Genomic DNA, 25,080 nt, shown 5'->3' on the forward strand with positions numbered 1-25,080 from the left:
GCTCTTTTGCCAGAGGAAAGCCAAGCAGGGCAGGACGTTTGCTCTCTGCTTTAGGAACCATCGACGGCAGGCCTCAAACGCGGGGTGATGTAATCGCATGGGTCCTTATGCAACGGAGATGGCCGGCTCGTTTCACCTCTGCCTCAGCCGCGTTCGTCGCCAGCGCTTGCGCGTTTTTTCTTTTACTCGCGCGTAAACCATACGATGCGTGGGGAGATGTTATCTATGCTCCCATGCAGATGGCCCAGGTTCGAGCCTCGTTCCATCCTGAAATTTTTTCTTATTGAGTTTTTTTCTTATTTAGAGCGATACTGGTTACGGACACCGGCGGCGGCGGACAACTACGGCGCCAAAAACGGCCGGTGAAATGATCTCATAACAGCTTTCGCTGTAAAAATATGCTCTTCCAGAGCCTGAACGAAGTGTGGTGACATATTGACTGAATCTGGAAGTCTATTACAGTCCTATATAGTTTTGGGAAAGAAGCTATTTTAAATGCCTTAGTTTTAGCGAAAATTGGTTTCAATATATGAGGTCTGGTGTGTCTTGCTTGTCGAGTTGTAAGAGGACGAAGGTATGGCAAATCATTTAATAACTTTTCAACCCTTTAATAACTCTTCGACCGCGTTGCGGAGTTGCTCAGGGATGAGTGATTTTAAAATCTGTTCATTATTTATTCAAATAAAGGTGACATAGGACGTCATAACCTCTGTGCGTCTGCTACATGGGAATGTCAACAAATGTGCACGTACGATTCACATGCTTGAACGAGGATCAATCGCGTAACGACAGACTTTCTTTTTTCTTTTGTGAACATATCATGTCGAGTAGACAGTATAAATAGCGTGCCCCATAGCGGTCTAGCTACTCTGAAAGCAGGCAGACAATCTGATGGCGACTTTCATAGCACTTATGTTTTCGGCCCTTGCCGTGGCAGAGGCTTCCCTAGATCTGCACGAATTTGTCAAAAACCCGGATCTTTCTAAGTATCAAGACCCCTCAAAGGTGATTATTTTTTCTGTTCCTTGTTATTAGTGCGAATGAAGCTTAGTTTTATGATACTGAATAATGTTATACTGATATTGCTTACTACGTTTTGGTATTCATAACGCACACGCTTTGTCATGCTGTTCCCATTAAGATTTATCATATCTAACAGGCCCATAATGCCGATCGGGCAGCTCATGAAAGCACGTAGGAAGATACCTCCCACTTTCAAGGTCTGACGCTGGCAGCAGTCTTCGAGGGCTTGCACATGAGATAACGCCCGCTCTATGGGCCTACCAAGCAGCCGAACCAACCGGACCAATCGTCAACGCCACCTGCCCTCTTTGATGCATCTCTGTATGCCAACTGTACTACGCCGAAGAGAGGCCACACTGCTTATGGCTAGGCGTGGCATTTACGAAGTCCTATTCCTTTCGGGTTGAAACGGCCGACAACGCTCTTTGCGATGCCTGTCGTTGCGAGGAGACGCTACACCACGTCCTGTGCGACGGTCCGGCATATAATGTTCAGAGACAGTCACTGGCGTCCGTTCTAGCGCGCCTTGACAGTAGACAAATGTCTGTTGAAACAGTTCTTGCATGCCGTCAACAGAAGACATCACAGCTGAAGGCGACGAAGGCACTGCTGATGTTTTTAAGAGAGACGAACTTGGACAAGCGGCTGTGACAGAAATGTCGCGTACCACGCAAGAGTGACCGACTGATTCTGTGTGTGCAGTGTCATGTACTATCTTTCTGTCTTTCTCTCTCTCTTTCCTCTCCATCTTTAATCTTCCCCACCCTGTCCCCATGTGTAGGGTAGCAACCCGGTTGTATTATACTGGCTAACCTCCCTGCCTTTCCTTCTATATTACTTCTCCCTCTTCATAATTATGTTGCAGCTGCCACTGCATGCAAGAGATCCAGCATCGCAAAAAATTCAGGCTTATTCCGCACACGGTGGGAGCAGATATCATGCGATGCAGTCAGAGAGTAGCTGAATATGACGCATTTCATGGCTTCAGCCAAGTCTTACGAGGTGAATCGCCGGCTGTGTGTAAATTTAGCACTTGTACCCACGTCGTGGACTTACCAGGCACATCGGCTGCACTGGCGTGTAAAAGGTCTGACATAATGGGCCGCTTACACGCTAGTGTAAATGGCCGTTATGGTTGATATAAATGGTCCGACATAACGTCGGCACTAACGTTACAGCGCAGACATCAATTAGATCAAACCAAAGTGTATGCAGCGTTTGTTGGCGTATTCCTGCGGTGACAAGCAACGCTTGCCGAGTCATTTGAGAACATGTGTAATGTTTAATAAATTGTTATCAAGTGGATAGCCAACGATACAAGCAAGAATTGTCGCTGGACAGGCGCTACTATGCACCACAACTGATGTTAGGCAGTGGTTGACGTAATGGATGTACTTACGATCTGTGCCGCGCGGTTGCTGCCTAAGAGTCATTGCAACAGGTTTCTCAGCGCCAATATGCTGCATTAAAGTTATCAGCAATGACAAGCGGTATGTCTTTCTCTTGTTTAACCTACGCAAATTATCCTATAATGTTTTAATTGGTTATGTTTTTACTGCTCCTGGGTTGGTATGGACTGTCAGGTATGGTGGATACACGCGTTCCACAGACGGTGTACAGCACACCGCAATACAAGAAATTAAGCATAAAAGCAGCGGAGCAAAGGCACATTTGCGTGTGCAAGTTTTATTAACAGCGGAGCTGATCAAACCGGCCGTAATCTCTCCAACGCGGAAAAAAAAACGCCAGGCCTGCGCTGAAACCGCAGCACTGTCATAGCGAAAGCTGGAAGAGCGGCGTTTCTAGAGCACGTTGTAAGCTCTCTTGGGGCTACAAAAAAGTACACTAGAAAGGTACCCACTACGCCATAAATCACAATTTTTGTGAAGTTGGGCAGCACCTACTAAGCCATTATTCGTCATTCTGCGGAGAAGCGAGGCAGCAGCTACACGTCTGTAAGGCATTATGTGCACTTTGTTGGTGCGACGACTGATGACGATGAAGAATTATGGCTCAGCCCTTCGTAATGGGTTGGAAGCTTTAAACGGGCCACCAGTTATGTGATTTACATTGGGCGACGTCCGGTCGCTATTTTCCTCTTCCGTCATGCTGTATAACATACGTTGACGTGGGAGAGAGACGGGGGGGGCGAAGAACTTTACTGAGACCCCGAGGAAATGGATCATGCGCTTATGGGCTTCCTTGGCAACCAATACAAGTGCACAAGCGAGGAACCCACTACGCTATAAATCATTGTAATTTTACTGAGACCCCGAGGAAATGGATCATGCGCTTATAGGCTTCCTTAGCAACCAATACAAGTGCACTTGCGAGGAACCCACTACGCCTTGAATCATTGTTTTTTGAGAAGTAGGGCAGCAGGCACTGTGGCATTTTTCGTCATTCTACGGAGAGCCGTGGTAGCTGCTAAACGCATGTAAGGTATTATGCGCACTTTGTTGATGCTGTGTCTGATGACGATGAAGAATTATGGCAAAGCCTTTTGTAATGGGTTCGAAGCATTCTACGACGTACTCGTTGCGCAATTCGCATTTTGTGACGCCTGGTTACAGAATTCGCGTTGTGCGACGCTTGGTGCTTATTTTACTCTTCTACTACGCTATATTGCATATGCTATGGTGGTTCCTACCCGACATGAAGCCCTTTTGCAAAGCTGTTACAAGCACCGGCGTGCCTCAGAGGTTGAATACTGGGCCCCCACGCAGAGGGCCCCGTTTCGAATCTCGTTCCATCCTGGAATTCTTTTCTTATTTCGTTTTTTTTTTCTCATTTCGAGTGATACTGGTTAAGGACACCGGGGGTCGGCGGCGGACAACTACGGCACAAAAAACGGCCGGTGAAATGATCTCATAATAGCTTTCGCTTGTAAAAAACTCCGCGCCGCGATATTCCGCAAACGGGCCTGCTGGGACTCGAGTAAGGTATTCCACGACGTAGTACGGCTGAAACGACGAGAGGCGACTGTGCTGGACTCGACTGTAACTTGGCATTCCTTGGCATTACTTGGTATAACTTAACATCACTTGGCATCACTTCGTATCGCCAGGTCGCGCTAGGAACCGATCAGTCCCGCTGTGCCTTTAGCCTTGCGACAATTGTGCAAGCTATGCTCGGCTATTTTTTTCCATTACACCCAACATTCACGCAGGAATAGGTAGCTCGACTAGCACTCATTCAGAATAAACATTCCTATAATCGACGTTTGAGTGTATGACGGTTCATTATGGTAAAGCCAAGCAGTGGCATTGAGCTCAACTGCAAGAAAAGCCGTTGAATAGTGAAGAATAATGTTGAAGAAGGTAGAATAACCTGTTGGCCGTCGCATGTTCACAGTCACGGACGTCCTGATGTTTTGTCCCACATAAACATGCTGTATACCTGGTGCCGATTTGTACAATGAAAATCGATGCGCGGTAGCATGCTGCGGCCAATACGTTTTGCATGGTATGGTCAGAAGTTGCTACCCGCGATATGTCGCTGCTAAGTCGCCAGCGTTAAATGACAAGCTTGTTGGTGTTTAATACGCAAGCATGCACAGTCAAAGGGTGGAAACCTATGGTAGAAAGCAAACCAACATATTTTTAGTGTGACAGCAATACGTCAAAATATACAAAATTTCTTGGAAACATTTCGGCGCGCACACAAAAGACGAAAACAAAAGGCGAGAAGACAAACGTTTGTTTTCTCGCCTTTCGTTTTCGTCTGTTGTGTGCGCGCCGAAATGTTTCCAAGAATGTCCTCAAACCGACTCGCCCAGCTCTCCATACTGTTACAATACAAAATTTCACGAAAAAAGAAACTGGCACACATGCATTAGAAATGTTCAATGGATGTGACGCAATACAAGCAGCGAAAAACTATTCATAGGTGAAAAAATTAGGGCACCAGGGAAATCAGAATCCGCTAAACATTCATACGAGTACGGTCAACAGCGGATAATTAAAAGGAAGTTAAAAATTACACCATGTCCCGCTAAAGGGGACCATGAAGCGATGCGAAGCCGGAGCACTTGCACGATCGCGTTCCGTTGGCGTTCTTTGGGCATGCTACCGACCTCGCTTCGTGGAACGCGAAGAGGAACTCTACGCGCGTCTTGTCTTCCCTCTAGCCTGGCTGTTAATTCTCACAGGACGAGCGGGAAACGCGGTCGGCAGGCGTGCGAGAGAGGGGCAGCGTAGGAGAGGAGAGAGAGGGGGAGGGGATGCGCATGCGCTGGTGCTCATCGCGGCGTGGCGCAGGAGAGAATTTCGGCATGTCTAGCCCGCGTTTCAGAGGAAGAGTGGAAAGGGGATGGGAGAGGGGGAGGGGAGAGGGACATGGAGAGGGGAAATGAGAGAGGGGAACGGGGAGAGGGGAAGTGGAAAGAGGGCGAGTGGAGAGGGTATGCGCATGCGTAGTAAGGGTGGTCACGCCGCACACCACCACCACCACCGGATTGAGCTCCGCCATAAGATACTTCGCATCTAAAAAATTCGGCACATCCCACGTACCGTGTGAATCGATGTTATGCGAAGCATGCGCGGAATGGTGACTGTGGTTATTTTTCACATTGAGCGAAACGTTACGGAATGACGCTAGAGAAATGTGGAAGTGGCGTACGCACACTCCTATACTGAAGAGTTGCATGTAATTTTAAAGCCAGTTGTTTATATGCAGTTGCGTAACGATGTCAACAGCAAAATGGGTGTTACCAACACCAGACGCGGTAAGCTGATATGTAGTGCTTATATTTTTCAGTACCGGATAGCGCGAATCCGAATAAGATAAAGAAGGAACACTGATGCACAGGACAGGCGTTACTCGCAACTAAGCTTGATTCAGGAAAGCTTTCCCAGATATATAGACAGCCGAGTGGCAAGCGCAGGCGCACTGCACGTATGTTACAGTCACAGTTGCAATTGTTACAGTTGTTATCAGTGCTGGGCAGTATCGAAGATACATGTATCTTAGATACTATCTTAGATACTCTATGGGTATCTTGTATCTGTATCGCGATACGTCTCGAAAGACGAGTATCCGTATCTGTATTTCCGATACATTCGATAATGTATCATGTATCTTAAGATACAAGATACTTCCATCGCAACACAACCGTGCGAAACAATAATCACTGGCGAAGCTCCGCTTTTCAAGCCGATATTGGTGCCAATAAGCTATCCGAACAAGTCTAAGGGCAGTGACGCAATTTTATTTTTCCGCCAGAAGGCAGAAGATGAGGAAGACAAGCGCGCGGACGTCTACGCCCAGCCCACGTACCTTTTGTTTTGTCGATTTCTTTTCTTTTTAGTTGCACCAAAGCCACGACATTGCTCTTAGCCACTGTCCTGCGCCGCGTACTCAACCGCGTGCCGCGTCTATCGCGCAAATTCTGATGTTGCTACAGTGTCGTTATTGAAGATTCTCTTGCATCTTGCTCCGTAACGAAATGTGATGCGTGCAAGAATGGGGTTGCTTTGTGTCTCGTGGATTTTACGTATCAGTGATTTGAAGGATCTCGTGGATGTAAAGCTTGACTTGCATGCAATGAATTAACTTATATGCAAATAAGATTCTAACAACTTTAGCACCACTGGTACTGATGCTAGATCTAATAGAGCAAGCGCTTACCTAACAGAAAATAACTTGGCGTACCGTATTTTTCACTTCCTGCTACATTTATTCAAAGACTTTAGGAAATCATAATTTGATTATTAGCACAAGTGCTTTTTTGCTGGCACTTTGCCTCCCATACATTACCCAGGTCTCTGTACTACTGTTTTTCCGGTCTGGTCGCTGCAGTATTTTTGACGGCGCCTGCTTGGGCCTACGTGGTTCTTAATCGGTTAAATCGAAGTACATTGTCCTCTGAGAGGGCCAGAGACATGACATAACGAGTTTGTGGAAATTTCGTCGAGCCAGTGGCGCCAAATACGTTAAGTGCTCTTTTAAGTCTTTTACGTCACGAATTACAAAGTTCGGCGCGAAATTTAAAAATGAAACACTGAACTTGGTTTTCTCCCCTAATAATAATAATAATAATAATAATAATAATAATAATAATAATAATAACCTATGGTGGTGAAATAAACAATGAAACATTGAACTTGGTTTTCTCCCCTAATAATAAACCTATGGTGGTGAAATAAACTACACAAGAGTTCTCCAAGCGCACTTTATCAATCTAAACCTATTCATTGTTTCTCTTCTGTGTCCCTTTAAGTGCGCCCTCTGTATTGTGTTTGTACTCATTCAATGTGAATGTTTGATACAGAACCACCTCTCTATTTTACTTATATTAGGTTTCCTGTTTTAGGCCTTCCTAAACATTTTTCGTATTACTAATCGCCACCTAATAGGAGCTTTAAGCGGCAATAGCGCGAATAACGGCGGTGCCCTCCGACGCTTTGTGCAACTATACAATACGTGAGATGTTTCTGTGTTGCACATGCTTTCTCGTTGAAGAAAAGTTGCTAAAAGATTGCAGGTTAGTGAGTATATCAACAAATAATCCTTTACGCCAGAAGATAAGTAGAATATGAAAATTCATTGCTGTTTTACGTCATCTACGTATACACCAGAGGTCTCAAACTCAGCCTATAGCCAGCGGGCCACAGTCGCGAAATTTAGTTCCAAGCGCCGGCACAATGAGGATGGTGCGAGAGAGTTTGAACAAAATGACGTTGCCATTCGAAAGGAAGCCTTTCCCATGTCTCATATAGAGGTCATTTCTGAAGGGGACTTGGAGTCAGGATTCGAGAAACATCGATACCGATGTACACAACGAGGGAAATCTGTACGGGGATTGAAATATAAAGTTTTTGTTCCACGGTTATATTTCAGCAAGTGGTGACCACATGTTCTTCACGAAAGAAATGCTTGAGACCAGTCATATCTGTGTAGCTCACGAACATACTTATTTAGAAAACAAAAACAAATTGGACGGAGACCCCGTCTCAAACCCCGTATACACCATGCGCTCCCTGCGCATGGTGTATACTAACAGACATTTCATTAAAGTGAAACAAAATAGGTCACAATTAGGAAATTTTCAAGAAGGCATTTTCGTGCATAGGCGTTCGCTGCTACATTATATGGATCGATAATAACAAATTAGAGAATGTATCGAAGTATCTTAAGATACAATTGCCAAGTATCGTATGGGATACAATTATTGAGGCAGTATCTTGTATCTGTATTTCCAATACTTCTTGCCTTAGTATCTTGTATCGTATCGCGATACAATTTCAAAGTATCTTTGCCCAGCCCTGGTTGTTATGCTCATACTTGTCCGTTTTGACGGAGAACGCACGCACGTTTAACGAACCCGTATGCATGCGGGAAAGGGGTTCTTGACAGTTCTTGAATAAGGTCATCATCACTGTGATCAGTGAGCCCCAGCAGCTGGACAGGACTTGTTAATCGGATCCGTTCATGATCGCGGCTACGAGAGGTACAAGTGCAGTGAAGTGCGAGTGATGCACAGTTGGTGAAAATCCTGGATGCTCTTACGATGAAATGATCTATGATGTCTCCTGTCCTTGATGTGGCAATGAAGTCTTTTGATGCCTTGTCCACATCCAATCCGTCTTTAACGCAGTATAAGGACCAGGCGTTGTTGGGTCATGATAATTCAATGCTGAAGTCACCGGTAATGATGAGAGGCCTGGTTCTCTCGGCAGATTTACTATGGGAAGCATTGATCCCGGTTTTTGCGTAATCCACGTCGTCCACGTTGCGGACCACGTGGACGAGTCGATGGTAGTTGAGCGTCTTCCAGGGGTGTTCTGTATTCAGCTTCCTCGCTTTCCTTGCGTCCATCGCGGTGGTGTAGCGGTTACGGTGCGCGGCTGCTGACCCGAACGTCGCAGGTTCGATCCTGGCCGTGGCGGCCGAATTTCGATGGATGCAAAATGCTAGATGCCCGTGTACTGTGCGATCTCGGTACACGTTAAAGAATGCCAGATGGACAAAATTTCCGGAGCCCTTCGCTACGGCGGCTCTCGTAATCATATCGTAGTTTTGGGATGTAAAGCCAACAGTTATTATTATTATCATTTTCCTTGCGTGTCAATGTGTGTGTCTTCGTGGTTACTGTGTTCGTTGAGACTGTGTCACCTGTGGCACATACCCGCATAACGCGAACTCTGGTATACGGGTATGTGCCACACGTGACTGAGAAAAAGGGTGTCATGGCGTACGCGGCAGGTACTTTGCGTTATTCGTGTTATCACCACTAAATCGTGTTTGTCATAAACTGATCCCCCGCCATGCCAATTTTTGTATATTACAAGTTATGGAGACGAACAGCAGAGCGCGCTGACATAGGCGGCTGGATAGATAGATACGTAGATAGAAACGGCCAAAGTGCCTGAGGTTCGCTAAGAAATGCTTCGCATTTAAAAACTTATGGCAACTTCGCACTAGGGGTGCCAAGTCTGAAGTTACAGTGCAGCTGGGTGGCTTTCCTGGTGTCTCCTATATTTCTTCTTTGTTTCTTCTGTTTCTTTCTCTTTCTCTCTGTTTCTTGTATCTCTTTTTCTTATCTATGCCTTTCTATTCCTTTCTTTCAATTTTTCCCCTTCTCTCTGTACTTATTTCTCTTTCTCGCTCTTTCTATCTTTATCCTTTCTGCCTTTTCCCCTCTCTCTCCTTCTTTCTCTCTGTTTCTTTGTTTCTATTTAGTTCTCTCTTTCTTTCTCTTCATGTCTTGCTCTCCGTTTTTTCTATCTCTTTTCTGAGTCTGTTTCTATCTTTCGATCTTTTTGTGTCTCTATTCCGTTTGTTTCTCTCTATCTTTCACTTCCTCTTTTTTCTCTTTCTTCCGCTGTCTCTTTTTCACGTGTTCGTTGGCGTTTGACACTTACACCTGTACACGGTAGTGGGGCTTGTCCAATTCCTGTGGCACGTACCCACATGAGGAGCTTTGCATGACGGAGCGCAAGCTACCGATAGCCTAAACAACTTCATCGTAAAGAGAAGGAAGAAATGAAGTGCCGGTTCATGATGATGACAGTTTTTTAGGACGAAGCACAAGTTAGCGACAGCTTAAACAGCTTAGCTGGTAAAATTCAACAAACACATGGCACACGCATGTCTGACAACGTTCACAAGCCTTTACATGAAGGTGAACAGTCCAGTAGAGTGCTTGCGAGTCTTCTTGCGTCACATGGGATATCAGCGCTGTTTTACAGCGAAAGCTGTTATGAGATCATTTCAGCGGCCGTTTTTGGTGCCGTAGTTGTCCGCCGCTGCCGCCGCCGGTGTCCGTAACCAGTATCGCTCGAATTCAGAAAGAAAAACGAGATAAGAAAAAAATTCCAGGATGGAACTGGATTCGAACCTGGGCCCTCTGCGTGGGAGCCCAGTATTCAACCTCTGAGCCATGCCGGTTTTTTTTTCTTTATTGCCGTTTTATTAACGTCACATGTACATCAATAACAGACACCACTTACAGAATAATACACAATGCTACAAGAATGTGTCAAGATGAAAAAATAAATGAAATAAAATAATAAAAAATAAATTACGGGACTGGCTTTCAAAATTCCTTAAGGTATGCCAGAGGTTCAACCCTGGCCAGCCAGTCAGGAACAAAGTCTTGTTGTTGGAGCACACCTATGCATTGAACAATGTTCTCGCGAAAAAGCACACGTGCAGGTCGCCTGTCAGGGTCGCAGTGAAACCCCGCCATTCTCGCCCGCCATAAGCAGTGGAGGCCAAGAAGCATAATAAGGTCAAAAAGCATCCCATCCTCGTTTTCTATCTGCAAAAACCTGATTCCAAGTGGATGCAGAGGAAACTCTTTCTTCAGCGTTCTCTGTAAAACATCCCAGAAGTAGACCCCTTCCCAATAGTGCAAAGATACGTGTTCTATTGTCTCCGGTTTTCTACAGATAAAACAATGAGAACCCTACGGCATGTAAAAACCCCGTTCTTCCAAGAAGGTCCGCACCGATAAAGTACCCGAATGTAATTTAAAAAAGAAAGTTTTCGCCGCTGAATGAATTTACATTTTCTTCACTCGTTTGAGTACATCTTTTCCTTCGCCTCCACTGTTTATTGACCTATACATAAACACTGGAAAAATCATATCACATATGTCTTTATATAATTTCTTTCTAGTGACTGTAAAGATATATTCATTTGAGAACCTCACTGATAGAAAATGGACGCTGTTCACAACTTCCTTAAAAAAGCCTCGCGCAGCTCCAGGCATGTTTGCAGTGCTAACAAAGTTAGGTAGCACGCGACAAAGGCGTAGCTGGCACACTGTTCGCAGAAAAGGATCTTGCACGCCCCGAAAGAAGAGAAAGCGATTAACTAGCTGCCGGACAAATAGATGCGACTAGCTAAGTCCCCCTGCTTTAACTCGTCTGAACAGATTCGATCTACTGCATCTTTCCCAAGTTGACCCCCACACAAAAACAGCGAATACTCTATGAAACTTTTGCAAATTCACTCGTGCACAACTTAGCACTTGCATCACATACCACAACTTGCTCATAAAAACACATTACATACAGTGGCTCGCGCAAACATTGAGAGACAAGTGGCGTTCCACCGTGTTGCTTTTTCTCGCATTTGCTGGACCTGCTCAGTCCAATATTCATCGGTGCTTTTATAGTGTTGAAGGGGTATACCTAGGTACTTTCCTGGACTTCTAAACCACCGAATGTTGGCAAAAGCATCTGGGAGCGATGACCATTCGCCATGCCATAGCCCCAGACACTTCCCCCAGTTCACTCGACTTCCGGTAATTTGGCCAAATTTCTTAACGACGTCAATTGTCTCTTGGACACCTTCTTTCGATGTACAACATACTGCCACGTCATCGGCATACGCCAAAACCTTCACTTAGGCTTCCAGTAGCCTAAAACCGCAAATGCTTTCATTGTGGACAATGGCCAAGCACAAACTCTCGATGTAAAGGGCAAACAATAGAGGAATAGCTGGGCCCATATCACTATAGCACACCCATATCAATAACTAACACCGACTATAAAATACTCATGAAAATACTTGCAGGGAGATTGCAGTCCGTTATTAAAGAAGTAGTTGGTGAGCACCAGACGTGTGGCATCAAGGGGCGTTCCATTTTGACGAGGACGCACAATGCGTTGTGTCCTTGAATGCTCTGAGCCATGCCGGTGCTTGAAACTGCTTTGGAAAAAGGTCCTATACAGGCTTCATGTCGGGAAGGAGCCACATTAAAGGAGCACTGACATCAAATTTACGCATGTCAAGATTTTTGCATCCACGAGTAGTTATCTACCCCCTAGTAGCGATTCACGACCGAAAATGCAACTGAGGGACGAATAACTATCTGTTTTATTGATTTATATCACCGGTATCTAGCACGATTCAAAACGGCCGGCAAGCCCGCCATTTCTTAGCGCTGGCAGCGCTCCCTCGCGGTCAATTCCAGACCGCGCCCAGTTTACCACTTGTCCACAGAAAGGAGTGACGTGAGGATCAGCTGCTCAGCTAACATTTCGTCTGCTAGGCACGCGCGTTCAGTCATGCCTTGTCACCAGCATCGCCGTCGCCGCCGTCAGAAGTGTCGACTAGTGTTGAAGACGGCATTTTGGAACTTAGAATCACCGCGATACGCGACGTCGCGAATCATTTTCGCTTCGACGCTTTGCAAAACAGCGATTAAAAAATGAACGCTGTTCCAAGCAGCAACGAGGAGGTGCCCAGGGACGCACGCTTGGGCCATACTCGCTGGTGTGCGTCAATTATATATATCAGAGAATTTTAGCGTGCACAACATTCCGGTATACGCAAAGGGGTCTATGAAATATCGGCATAGCGAATGCACACCAGCGGCGAAACAGAATACGATAGGTTTATACAATAACAATTCTGCGCCGCCAGATGGCCCCACCTATCCGGCCTCTCACGGTTACGGCTGCAGTAACCCGGTATTACGCTAGCGCAAGGAAGTCCACGGACGAACTAACATTCACTAATAACGCTACATACGTGTTACTTGTTAGCGATGATATCTATTTATAGGCTGCTCCACTTCGATAACTTGTGGTCGTGTTGGCGTGTACCGTACGTGTAATGAAACGCCACGCACTTTCCGCTTTTTCCGCGCCTCGACGAGCAGGTCCGTACTACGCAGCGGTTCCCCGACATGCTGGCACGTAGTCGCTCCGATTGATCGCACTCGCGCTGAGGATCACACGACAAATCAGTCGATACGACACGATGAATCGCAGGCACGGATCGGGACAGCGAGGACAGCCACTGGCTGGGAGAGCCGGTGAGAGCGTCGCCTGGCGTCGGCGGCACAATAAATACTCAGATCGTCGACGTCATTATTACTAGCGTATCGTCACTCAGGATGGTATGGTCGGAATGTATCACACTTGTTACGTAGCAGTAGTGTCGATGTCGCAGCGTGATCAATCTTCCGTTGAGCTTTCGTACGCTGTTTGCCCTCGAAATAAAATTACTTCCACGCGACGGACGCCATTCAAATTTGGCCAAGGAGACCTATGCATACCGAGCAATCGAATGAAGGGCACATCTCGACTTTGAAATTTGATGTCAGTGCTCCCTTAACATATGCAATATAGCGTGGTATAAGAGTAAAATAAGCACTAAGCGTCGCGAAACGCGAATTCTGTAACCAGGCGTCACACAATGCGAATTGCGCAATGAGAAGGTTGTTGAATGCTTCCAACCCATTACTAAGAGCTCCGCCGTAATTCTTAATCGTCATCAGGCACAGCATCAACAAAGTGCGCATAATGCTTTACATATGTTTAGAAGGTACCACGGCTCTCCGTAGAATGACGAAAAATGGCATAATGCCTGCTTTTGTACTTCTCAAAACTTACACTGATTTATAGCGTAGTGGGTTCCTCGCAAGTGCACTTGTATCGGTTGCAAGGAAGCTCATAAGCGCATGATCTATTTCCTCGGGGTCGCAATAATGTTCTTCGCCCCCCCCCCCCCCGCTCTCTATCCCACGTCAACGTATGTTATACAGCATGGCGGGAGAGGGAAATAGCGACCGGGCGTCACCCAATGCAAATTACATAACGGGTGGGCCGGTTAAAGCTTCCGACCCATTACAAAGGACTGAGCCATAATTCTTCATCGCCATCAATCGTCGCGTCAACAAAGTGCACATAATGCCTTACAGACGTGTAGCTGGTGCCTCGCTTCCCAGCCGAATGACGAATAATGGCATAGTAAGTGCTTCCCAACTTCACAAAAACTGTGATTTATGGCGTAGTGGGTACCTTGCTAGTGTACTTGTACTAGTAGCCCCAAGAGCGCTTACATGGGCTCTAGAAACGCCGCTCTTCCAGCTTTCGCTGTGACTGTGCTGCGGTTTTAGCGCAGGCCTGGCGTTTTTTTCCTGGGAGTGTAGTTCTGATGGTTTCCCTGAAGTGGGTTGAGCTAACTTGAGAGGAAATACGAGAGGCTTGAGAGGCTTGGTTGCAAAGATGGTTTGACGTATCTTCATCATATAGTCATTCAGGGAATGTTGGGCAGCCAGGCGATACTAGGCGATGCTGACGGCTTATAGAAGAGCGACGGGGTTCAGCAGGAGAGAGTAAAGCGCAGCACAGAAAGAATGAGGAAGAGAGAGAAAGAAATGGAGAATGAAAAGAGAGAGAAAATAGAGCACTGCACGGGCCTGAATTCTCGGCTTCGGACGGCCCAGCCCTTCGCGTCGGCCCGAGCCCGTGCAGTGCTCTAATGGAGAACATCAACGAAAGAGAAAGAAAGTGGTAGAGAGAGAGAGAGAGGAAAAAAATAGAAAGGAAAGATTGTAGCCCAAAGAAAATTCTTCACGATTTAAACCCGCGTACCCTCGATCTGCAGGCGAGCGTCCTAACCACTCAGCTTTCCAGGCACGCTAGCAGAGCATGCGAGCAGACCTAAAGAGTCAGGGGGCGTCCTAGGGAAGCGCGTACTCCGAGGAGGAAGCCGCGCATGTCGAAGCTAGACGTGTTGGTCAACGGGGAGTACGAGCGGCGAAGGGCCTTCGTTGTGCCAAGCTTTGCGCGACTTAGGGCAAACAATAAAACTTTTTTAAAGAATAAAACACCTTGCCTGTTACAATATTAAGCTCAAGTCGTGGGGGATAGACGTTATTCATCAACACACGTACTCCATGAGCAGTTCGTAAACGGTACTCTTATTTGTAGGTACACATCATTTAAACTGTTGCAAAGCTGCAACTGAGCTAGTGTTTACCTCCGCAACGCTCATGATCATCACTCGCAGTAATAGTGGTACGATTGTACAAGAGCAAATTGTGAATAGAGCAGTCTAAAATGTGGGAATCGTTACGATATCTTGTAAGAAGCTGTTGCTAGTGAAAAAACACGATGAGTGCAGACAAGCCACTGCACTGAGGAAAAGGAGGTGAGAGGGACTGGGCCGAAACATGAGTTGCGGTCCCGGCAGAAAGCAGTACATATAAATGTCTCTTCCTTGTTTCAGTTTATTTGGACTAACAGTAGTGTTTATCTTTTACGTCTATCTGTACCTGCGGAGACGACGCGAAATATATCAAAACCAGAAACTCCCTGTGTGCGCTCACAGTATTGGAGTAATACAACAGACAAAGTTGAGCGGTCTCTCGACGTTTATAATAAAACGAACCACAGGTAAGAATTCCAATATAGCCGAACTTATTAAAGCCTTGCTTGAAGGCAAAGTAACCGAAAGGAAAATCACGTAACTTCAGGTTGGTGCCTAAAGTTAGTCCTAAATAATTTAAAGGCAAGTACAAGTTGCGACAGCAGTGAAACAGAAGTCTGTGTTGGAGCGCTATAATACACAACGTGGGAGGAGTTTTCAGCATTTCAAGTATAATAAATTGTGTAGAAATTAATTCACCCTGACAAGATACTGTCACGTTTTAGGCGTCATGAAGACAAATATTTACTACCAAGCTCTCAGGCAAAAGAGCTCCGAAAAGTTTGAAGAACCCCATTGTGGCACACAGTATGGCCTGTTGAGGAAGATTAAGGCAGCTTCCAACTAGCGGTACCAAGCCTGAAGGAACAGGGGAGTTGAGCGGATTTCGTTGTTGCTATTTATTTTTCACTTTCTTTCTCGCTCTTCTTCCTTCTCACTCTCTTTCTCTATGTGTTTTCTTTCTTTTAGGTGCCTTTTACGTTCACCATCTTTCTCTCTCTATCTGCTTCTCTGCCTCTCTCTATACATGTCGATTCCTCTTTCCTTATTCTATCCCTCTCTTTCTCTCTCTATTACTTTCCATCTATTTCCTTGCTTCTCTCTCTTCTTTCCTGTTTTTCTCTTGCTTTTCTTTATTTCTATCACTTTGTCTCTTTCTTTCTCTCTGTACTTGTTCTCTCACCATCCCAATTATTGCATCCCGCGGCCTAGATGTGTTCTGGAATCGAAGCAGAAGATAAAGAAGAGGACAAAAAAGCGCAAAAACACTCATTGCATTGCATGGGCTAGACTTTAAGGTAGATGCTAAGGTAGATGCGGCGGTTCATGGTGATAGTTTCTGTTCACGCCCAATGATTTTTCTTTGAGCATAAACAGCTCCACTGCAAAAATCATGTGTCACGTGCTCAGGCGTGGTAGCTGAACTTCGATGAAGCGAGACAAAAATGCACTGCCGCTGGATTTTAATGTCCGCCATTAAGTAAGCTTACTCCTCCAAAAATGCCACAGTTTCGCCTCAAGCGCGAACCAATGAATGAGATAGCAAGAAATAGGAATGTCACAGGAAGAACGGCAAGCAGCTAGGAACTTGCTGCGCGTTGCTCAAGCACAAAGGACGCTGGAAAAGAAAACACACAGGGTGAGCGCGAACTAACAACTGTCACAGCTCGACATTTGCAGCTCGCTGCTAAAACACACCGAAGAACACACGAAAAGAAAAGTCTTGCGTGGAAAGCGCTTTCCTGAAGCCAATGAGGTTGTGCCTAAAAAGTTCGTGATTTCCAATGTGACCTGTAATACGACTGTGTATCGCATCTTCTGTCACTTTCCCAATGCACGATGTGAGGGAGATTGGGCGTAAGTTATCCATGTTTGCCCTGGCTTGGGGATTGACACACCTTGGGAGTGCACCATTCTATCGGAACTTGTCCAGTGCTGGATCCAGACCTCGCTGATTTTTTTTGAAGTGATTACAATGACCTTATCATCGAGATTGCGCAGTATTTTGCTAGTGACTCTATCGGGCCCCGGCGCAGACCTACCATTTAGGTTGAAAAGAACGTGTCTGATTTCAGACTCCGTGAATGGCTCGTCTAACTCCGGCCTATCTAGACCTGTATACTTAGTTTGTTCCTGATCTTGATCGACATTCTGTGGAATAGTCTCTAAGGGGCAGATGGGTGCAGGCCATGTTGCTAGCAATCTGCGTCTCCATGAGGCCGAGAGCAATCTGTTTCTTGATAAGCCTGTCTGTAGCCAAATTAGTCGCACTCTTCGAATGTGTATCGCTAAGGAGGCTTTTGAGTAGGTTCCACTTAGTGCCTCTTCTCATGCGACCATCCGTTTCATTACATTTGTCATGAGGCTTTTTTTTTCTCCAGACCACTATCCAGTATGGCATCCTCTGCTTTATTTTATTTTTATTCCTTCTGTACGCACTTTCGAGTTCAGCCTCCCTCGGGGCTCCGCAAGGGGTGAACTAATTTAGTCCCATCTTCCCCTTACTCACTTAATTTCTTTATTTCTCTCTCCTCACAACAATGGTTTCTCACTCTCCAATCTCCGTCCTTCCTCGTTTCCCTCACCGCATCGCTTGCTGGACGACAGCACCTCAGCTGAACTACCCTAGGGGCAAAGTTTGAGCGCCGGCTCCAAGCGGTCTCGAGCGTTTGAGCTCCTCCTGAGAGAAGCGAGGAACCTCATCAGAGATGAAGAGAGAAAAAAAACAGCTTTCACCTCGGAGCAAGAAAAAGCTCTGTCCAACCAAGCAAGCGCACCCGTCGTGCGGCGACAACACCGGGCTCCGTGAACCCTTGTCCGGCTTTTCCAACCAGCCTCGGTCTCTTCTAATTGCTTGGAGCAGCAGCGGAGCCTGTAGAGAATTCAGCCACGGCCATCTTGCCTCTGCCTGACTCACAAGGCCGCCATATTTTTCCCGAGCAATTCTCTCAAAGCGATCCTGCACCTGCAGACCCAGAAGGGAATAGCCCCAACTTAGCGGAGGCAGCTTCGCCAGCACCCCTTCTCAGTACTCGCAGCATTCCTGAAACAAGCATCGAAGGGTGATCGCCCTCGCCCACCTCAACTTCGGAGGGAAACACCTCTTCCACCTCGGGCCTTGACACACCACCTTCCTCCTCTCCCGCCGTCTCCACAGCGGCGAGCAGCGCAACAGGTCCCCCGCCTGTCCCTTCCTCTGCGGCCTGTGACGTCACTGGGTTACCAGGAACAGCCGCAGCCCCCACTCCCAGCACAGCCAAGAGCGTGACCCCTCCTCCTCCCCCTCTGACCATGACTGTCATCGATGGAGGGACAAAGGAGCAGCGCAGCAATCATGCCTCTGTTGCCCTCCCCACCCAGCAGGCATCTCTCCTGACGCCTGTCCAAAAGGGTGCCTCCGCAGGCGCGCTTCCCAAGCGTCCCTCTCGGCCAAGTTGTGTATTGGGCCAGCTACCAGCTGAGGACCCCTTCCCCTACCTTCTATCTAGAGGAGCTGCAAGCGGAACAGCGCTATGCGCACCGCTCGTCTCAATCCCGCGTCCAAACCCACGCGTGTTGACAAACCAGCCCCAAACCCTTACCAAACACAGATACCTACTCTCACACATGTGGACGCAGTCCTCTTTCGCCCTACTGAGAGGAAGGCATCCTTCCGGACTGCCACGCAGGAAGCCATCTCTACCTCTTTTGCCCCCATTGATGGAGTTGCGCGTGTGCGAGTTAACTTTCGGCGCAATGTGATCGCGGCCGACGTTGCTCCGGGCGCACCTCTCGCCACCCTCCTTGCCATTGCCGACACCTGCGGCATCCCAGTGCGAGCAAAGAAGGTGACCACCAATACCTGCAGTGGTGCTGTATACAACGTGGACCCCTCCATAGGTAATGAGGACTTCATTGCGAATGTTACGTCGCAGTACCCGATCATAGAGTGCTCCTGTACTGGCCGGAACATTCTTCTGACGTTCAGCGAGTCCAAACCCCCCGCTGACATCGAACTTTACAAACAGCGCCGCACTGTTCGCCCCTTACGGCCCCGCCCAGCTCAGTGCGCCCGCTGTGCCCGCTACGGCCACATGCATGTCACGTGCACGTCCACCAGGCGCTGTGTGCGATGTGGAGGGCCCCACCCTCCGGCTGAGTGTGCGGCTTAGCAGCCAAAGTGTTTGTTCTGTGGCGCGAAACACCTTGCCACGGAACCGCGATACTTCAGGCTCACGATCGACAACCGGCTAGGGTGGCTGCCCGCTGTCAAGCGCATTCGCCAGGCCGCCCGTCGTGTCGAGACCTGTGTGCGCCGGCTCCTCGCCCGTGGTGACGGCTGCCCCCGCCCCCGCCTTTGCTTGCAACATCTACGAGGCAAATAGCACTGTCGGCAGTGCATTACGCCCTTCCGCTGTGCAGTGTGCGGGAGGTGCAGCGGCGCGCGTTGGAGCGGGATTACCTGCTTGTGATCCGCATGTGCCACGGTCTTCCCCGCAGCTCTCGTGTGGCAGAAACACTTGCGGAAGCTCGCGCGTGGCCTGTGTCATTAACATCTGACATGCGCGCCCTCTGCGACATGGAGCGCCTTCACCGAGCCCCGGATGCCAGCCCCCTAATCACCAGACTGCGTGCAGTGCCCAACTCGCGCTTCGGCCGAATCCTCAATTTGTACGACAGTGTGGTGGTTGATAAACCGACGCCCCCTGCTCACTGGCCCGTCCCACACTGCCGCAAGTCCCTGCGAGTCTCCCTCGAGCTCCCCGGTGTCCGCTCCAAGCGCGTCACCCCTCGCTGTGCCATCGCTCAAGAAGCCGCAGCGCGGATGCACGAGGACCTCGTCGGCAGGACTCACGTCTTCACCGACGACTCTGTACTACGGACCACTCTGCTGCAGCCACCTGTGTCGCCCTCGAGCTCGCCACTGACGCCCAGAGACGCCTGAGCTACTGCGCCTCCTCTACCACTGCCGAGCTGATGGGTCTGCAGCTAGCTGCCGATCTCCTGCGAGAGTCGCCGGCTGTCGCTAGCGTGGCCATCTTCTGCGACTCCAGGGCAGCCCTGCGTCAACTAGTGAGGGAGGACCGCGGTCCTCCGCTCGCCCAGCGCGTCGCCCAGGGCCTCCTGGCACTTCATCGGAGTAGTTGGAACGTGGTCCTGCAGTGGCTACCATCCCACGTCGGCATCGCGGGCAACGAGGCGGCGGACGAACTCGCGAAGCGAGCACACTGCAGCGCGACCCCGTTCACGGACTACGCAACATCGTTCGACTCGGCGCGCATCAACATTCGCCGTGAGTGGTGCGAGAGCATCCCGACGCGCCGATCGCCGTTGGACACGCCCCACCTCCCCTTTCTGCAACTGGCTTCTCCCACCGTAATCGCGCGCTCCTCCTCACCCTGACAACAGGTTCGGCGTGACCCGCGGAACGTAAACATCGTCTCCGCGGCGCGGCTGCACGGAACTGCGTCGACTGCGGCGCCGTGGAAACAGTTGCAATCTCCTCTGTGAGTGTCCCGCCCTTGTTGACGCTCGGAAGCGGCTCAAAACTGAGTACCGCCGCCACGGCCTGCCCTGTGTAACCCTACAGGACTTCCTCTTCCCCAGCGGCTGCGAGGATCGCCTCCGTGGCGCTCTTGCGGCCCTGATCTCCTTCCTTCAACGTGCGAACCTGATCGAGCTGCTTTTCTAAGTCGCTCGACACGGATAACCATACTCCTCTCCCGCCTCCGCTCCAATCACTACCTCATCCTCTTCTCTCTTTCTACCGCCTTCATTGCCCCCCCCCCCTCCAATGAGTGTTTTGATTGAGGTGTCCTATACAGAGACAGTATCGAGCACTCTTCCCCATTTTCTCTCCTTTCACTCTCTCTTACCCCTATACTAAAAGAATAAAGAATCACCGACATTCCACTGTTGATCAGCAATTTGTTTGGAGAAGATTTCAATTTCTTTGTTAACCGAGGTTAGCTTAGCCCTGAGTCTACGGTTTAGTTTTTGCGTTTTCCATGTATTGGTGAGGGCATGTTTGGATTCTAACAGGTGCGCTAGTTTCGAGCCCACTTTAGGAACCTCAAGCTGCGTCGTTATTTCCTTCTAGCGCTTCTGACGGCTTGCTTCAAATTGTCGATTACATCAGCGTAGCTTTTTCTGGCGGCGCTGTCTCCTCTCTGATGTTTCTAAAGAGATCCCAGTCGACGTATTCTTATTTCATTGGTGGTTTGGGTTTAACCCGATTTATAATCTCTATGATAGAATGGTCGCTGCCTAAATCTTTCTGAAGGTTTTCTCACATTCACTCGGTGTCCCGTAGGAACGCGAGGTCAGGTGTGATGTCACGGCTCGCCGAGTTTCGCCTTCTTGTAAGGAACCGCGATCCGTGATGAGCGTCAGGCTAGACTAGGGAGCGCTGTTTGTGCCTTTGTTGGCTCTATATCCGTATCCCCATTCCGCATTGGGGAATTAAAATCACCTGCCTCGAACAAAGGCATGTTGGTGGCTAATTTAATTGGGGCATTGAATAGGATATGAAACTTCCTCCGTCTGTAGAGGGGGCGCTGTATAGATTGAGTATGAAAACGTTGGCTTTGCTCGTGAGACCAGGTATGATCTCGATCAGCTGTACCTCGAGTCTGACCTTTTATTAAGGCACATCATGTTCAACAAAGGGTACGTTTTTTACTATCAAGGTATCTGTACCTCTCCCCTTTTCGCTTTTGTACGCAACAACGTGATAACCGAATAAAGAGACGTTCTTGTCCCCTAATGTTTCTTGTAATAAGATTACTGCGCTATAATTTACCATCCATCCCAAATGAATATGCCAAACGTACTACTGCTACACACGGGCAGTTCCGTGAATTTTTTGCGTCTCTGTTGTAGCTCCAGCGTTCATAAGTCTTGACTGTGCAAACTTTAACTTACCTTGTCATATCGCATCTATATTACTATTTTCTGCCCTGTCATCTTTATGCGATATTGTTATTCCGTAAAATTTCCGCACTTTCAGCAAACGTTCAGGTTAACAGAATGCTGTTCGTATTTTTTATCTTTTTTTTTCGATCTTGCAATTACAGTACCTTTTTGTATTATGAAATTGTTTATGCTGCACTAAACGTCTAAATGCGAATGTTACTGTGACTTTCTGTATGCAATTTCGTTTGCTTGATGTAATCCTAAATGCAACTCTTACAGTATTACTCGCCTATGTAAAAGTATGATTTTATAGGCCCATTTTACTGTAAAAGTCGTATGCTGCCAATGTAACGGTCTTCAGGGACCAAGTCAAGCTGTCTAGAGCAGCTTTGAGCCCTCAAGACTATCCAGAATTCACTGGTGAAATATACTTTGACCATGACATTGACTTGTGGCTTCTCAGCCATTGATCTAATGAGATGACCTAGCGGAGCCTTGCGCCTCTGGAAACTAGCACTGTCCCACTGCCAAATTTTAAGGTTGCACTAATTTACGTTCGCCATTTTGCCTACTGCATTAAATCTTTCAGCACTTTGGCACCGCCATGGGAGTTTGTATTGACTGGGAGCGGTTCAGAGTGACTCATTGGTCTACTTTTGGATTGAACCTTTGGCCTTTCCAAAAGCGAAAGCCTGTTCTCCAAAGACGAAAACATTTCCGTCGTTTGTTCCTGCATCCTCTTCAGAGTCCTCTCTATGCACGTTGATTTACTCTTACGCATTGGCTTTTGTGGGAGGGAAGAAACGAGACGGTTGAACCAGAATCACAGTATATATCTCACCGTGACCAGAATCCTGAGGTTAAATTACAGCGCTAAGGCACAATACATTCACAAAGAAAAGAAACCTATGACACCACGCTGACTAACAACTGCTTTATTATTTCATACGTCAGTGCATATATAAGTCCCAAGGCAACTTTGCGGCACATGCGCACACAACAATAGCTCTAAACCAAAACGCGCAACAACGATGATAGTGTATTAGATACGCGAAGACATGAAATCGTATTCAGATGGGTGCAGGGACAAAGAAGTAAAGCAGAAGTAAGAAGGACAAAAAAGAGCGTTTGCGCTGTAATTCTAGCTTCAGGCATGTGTACCAACTAGACCCAAATGGAGTGACCAGAATCGGCGTCAGCAGGAACGCGAGCCGTGGCTTCGCGCGCCACTGACAAGCGCCGTCTTTATTTTCTTCCCTTGTGGTTGCGCGCTCTCCGCTTTCGTTTGCCGCCCAAAAGAGGGTGCTACAGGGTCTTGGGACAACGCGAGCGCAAGATTCCGAGAGTGGCTTGCGAGAGTGGATTGCCTGTGCGTTCTTTTTGTGCGTCCTTTTTTAGGGGCCGCGGGTCTTCCTCCGTTTGTATGTAGCGTTGTTGTAGCCACCTCTAGCTCGTGAGAAGCGCGCGTTCTGGTATGCAGTAGAAGAAGAAGACGACGTTGACGAGTGAGACTCTCGTTGCGTGTTCGCCTGTGTGGCGTTCTTTCTTCTTTACTACGTCTCGTGTTTTCAACGACACCCGAAGACAACATTTCAGAAGTAACGCGCCATGAGGCTCCCGCTTGGCACGCTTTCTCTTATGGCTCGGAGTCGCCAGATGGAAGACAAGGCTGCGGAACGGAGGGCACGAAAGGCGGCGGCAGCGCGCGCTCGCAGACAGAATCCTGAGGTGAGAGCCCGCGAGCCGACGCTGCACGTCGACGCCGCGAAGCAGATTCCGCCGTTCGAGCCCGGGAAGCCGAAGCTGCTCGACAAGCTGCACGGCGGCGGCTAGAAGACCCCGCCGTTCGAGCCCGCGAGGCCGAAGCTGCATGGCTGCGGCTAGAAGACCCCGCCGTTCGAGCCCGCGAGGCCGAAGCTGCACGGCTGCGGCGCGAAGACCCCGCCGTTCGAGCCCGCGAGGCCGAAGCTGCACGGCTGCGGCGCGAATAGGATTTTCAAAATGTGAAGGACCGTGAAGCGGCGAGAAAGCGCGCGTACCGGCAGGCAGAGCACGAGGCTGTGCGAGCACGTGAAGTGGCTGCGAAACGCATCAGGCGGGCTCTGCCCGAAGGCGCCGACGTGCGCTTCCAGCGCTTCCAGCGGGACTTCCTTGATAACAGTTTCGGCCAAAGTTGCGGTGTGTGCAACAGATTGTGGTTCTTAAACAATCTAGTCACAATATCTTCCATCAAGAAGGACCACGCTCGCGCCAATGCCATCGCCGCGCTGCAGCGCCAGTTCACTTTGCCCCACTCATCATTATTCATCACGTGGATATGCTGTGACTTTTTTGTATTTCCGCAGCGCGCTGCATGTGTCGAGCTGTGATAGTTGTTATTTCGCACTCGCCTTGTGTGTTTTCCTTTCCTGCGTCCTTTGTGCTTGAAGCTTTCTGCAACTACCGTGGTCTTGCACTGCCTTCATGATGGGAGGCCCATCGGACGATTTCTACATCTCACTCGCTTTTACACTGCCTCCGTAATCGGCCCACGTCTGACTAAAAGACAATGTCATGGGATGACGTCATCATGTGACGTCACGTTATGTGACACCATAGTGACGTCTTATGGGGCCGTCGTCACGTGATGATGACTTTTTGCATCACTTGTACTGACGCCGCCGGCGCGGGACGCCGACGTTCAATTTTCGTGTTTGGTGAGGCATCTAAGGCTTTTGCAATTATACAGTGCAATCACATACCACTATAGTTAACATGCCATGAAGTCACACGAACGCCGCAGTTGCTGAAAATAACACTACACGGCATCCAGTCACGCAACAACACTATAATTGGCAAATTCCAGTCACAAAGACACAGAGTAATTTTTACACTGAAGCCACACTTAGCCCAAAAGTTCAAGTGAGACTATACGCATAAATTGAACCTAAAATGTTTTCTCAATGATTTAAAAGTATACCACTCACTTTTCGAAACTTTTTCATCGTGAGC

General features: G+C 48.2%; 1 protein-coding gene and 1 long non-coding RNA gene across 4 annotated transcripts in view; one reads left to right on the top strand and one right to left on the bottom strand.

Annotated features, from left to right (window-relative positions):
* Window positions 1-853: 853 nt before the first annotated feature.
* Window positions 854-25,080, top strand: part of LOC119383875 (uncharacterized) — a 303,069-nt gene continuing 278,842 nt past the window's right edge. The window contains exons 1-2 of one of the 3 annotated variants that reach the window (XM_049412697.1): window positions 854-1,005; window positions 15,496-15,662. In XM_049412697.1, the coding sequence (XP_049268654.1) occupies window positions 892-1,005; window positions 15,496-15,662 (281 nt within the window). In that variant the 5' untranslated portion in view covers window positions 854-891. The remainder of the gene's footprint in view (window positions 1,006-15,495; window positions 15,663-25,080) is intronic. The other 2 variants (XM_037652154.2, XR_005181776.2) reach the window with 2 other exon arrangements.
* Window positions 15,494-25,080, bottom strand: part of LOC125757261 (uncharacterized) — a 319,798-nt gene continuing 310,211 nt past the window's right edge. The window contains exon 2 of the long non-coding RNA XR_007415188.1: window positions 15,494-15,541. This is a non-coding gene — a long non-coding RNA (uncharacterized LOC125757261). The remainder of the gene's footprint in view (window positions 15,542-25,080) is intronic.

This window comes from Rhipicephalus sanguineus, chromosome 2, assembly GCF_013339695.2.
Source record: "Rhipicephalus sanguineus isolate Rsan-2018 chromosome 2, BIME_Rsan_1.4, whole genome shotgun sequence".
NCBI classification, from domain to species: Eukaryota; Metazoa; Arthropoda; class Arachnida; order Ixodida; family Ixodidae; genus Rhipicephalus; species Rhipicephalus sanguineus.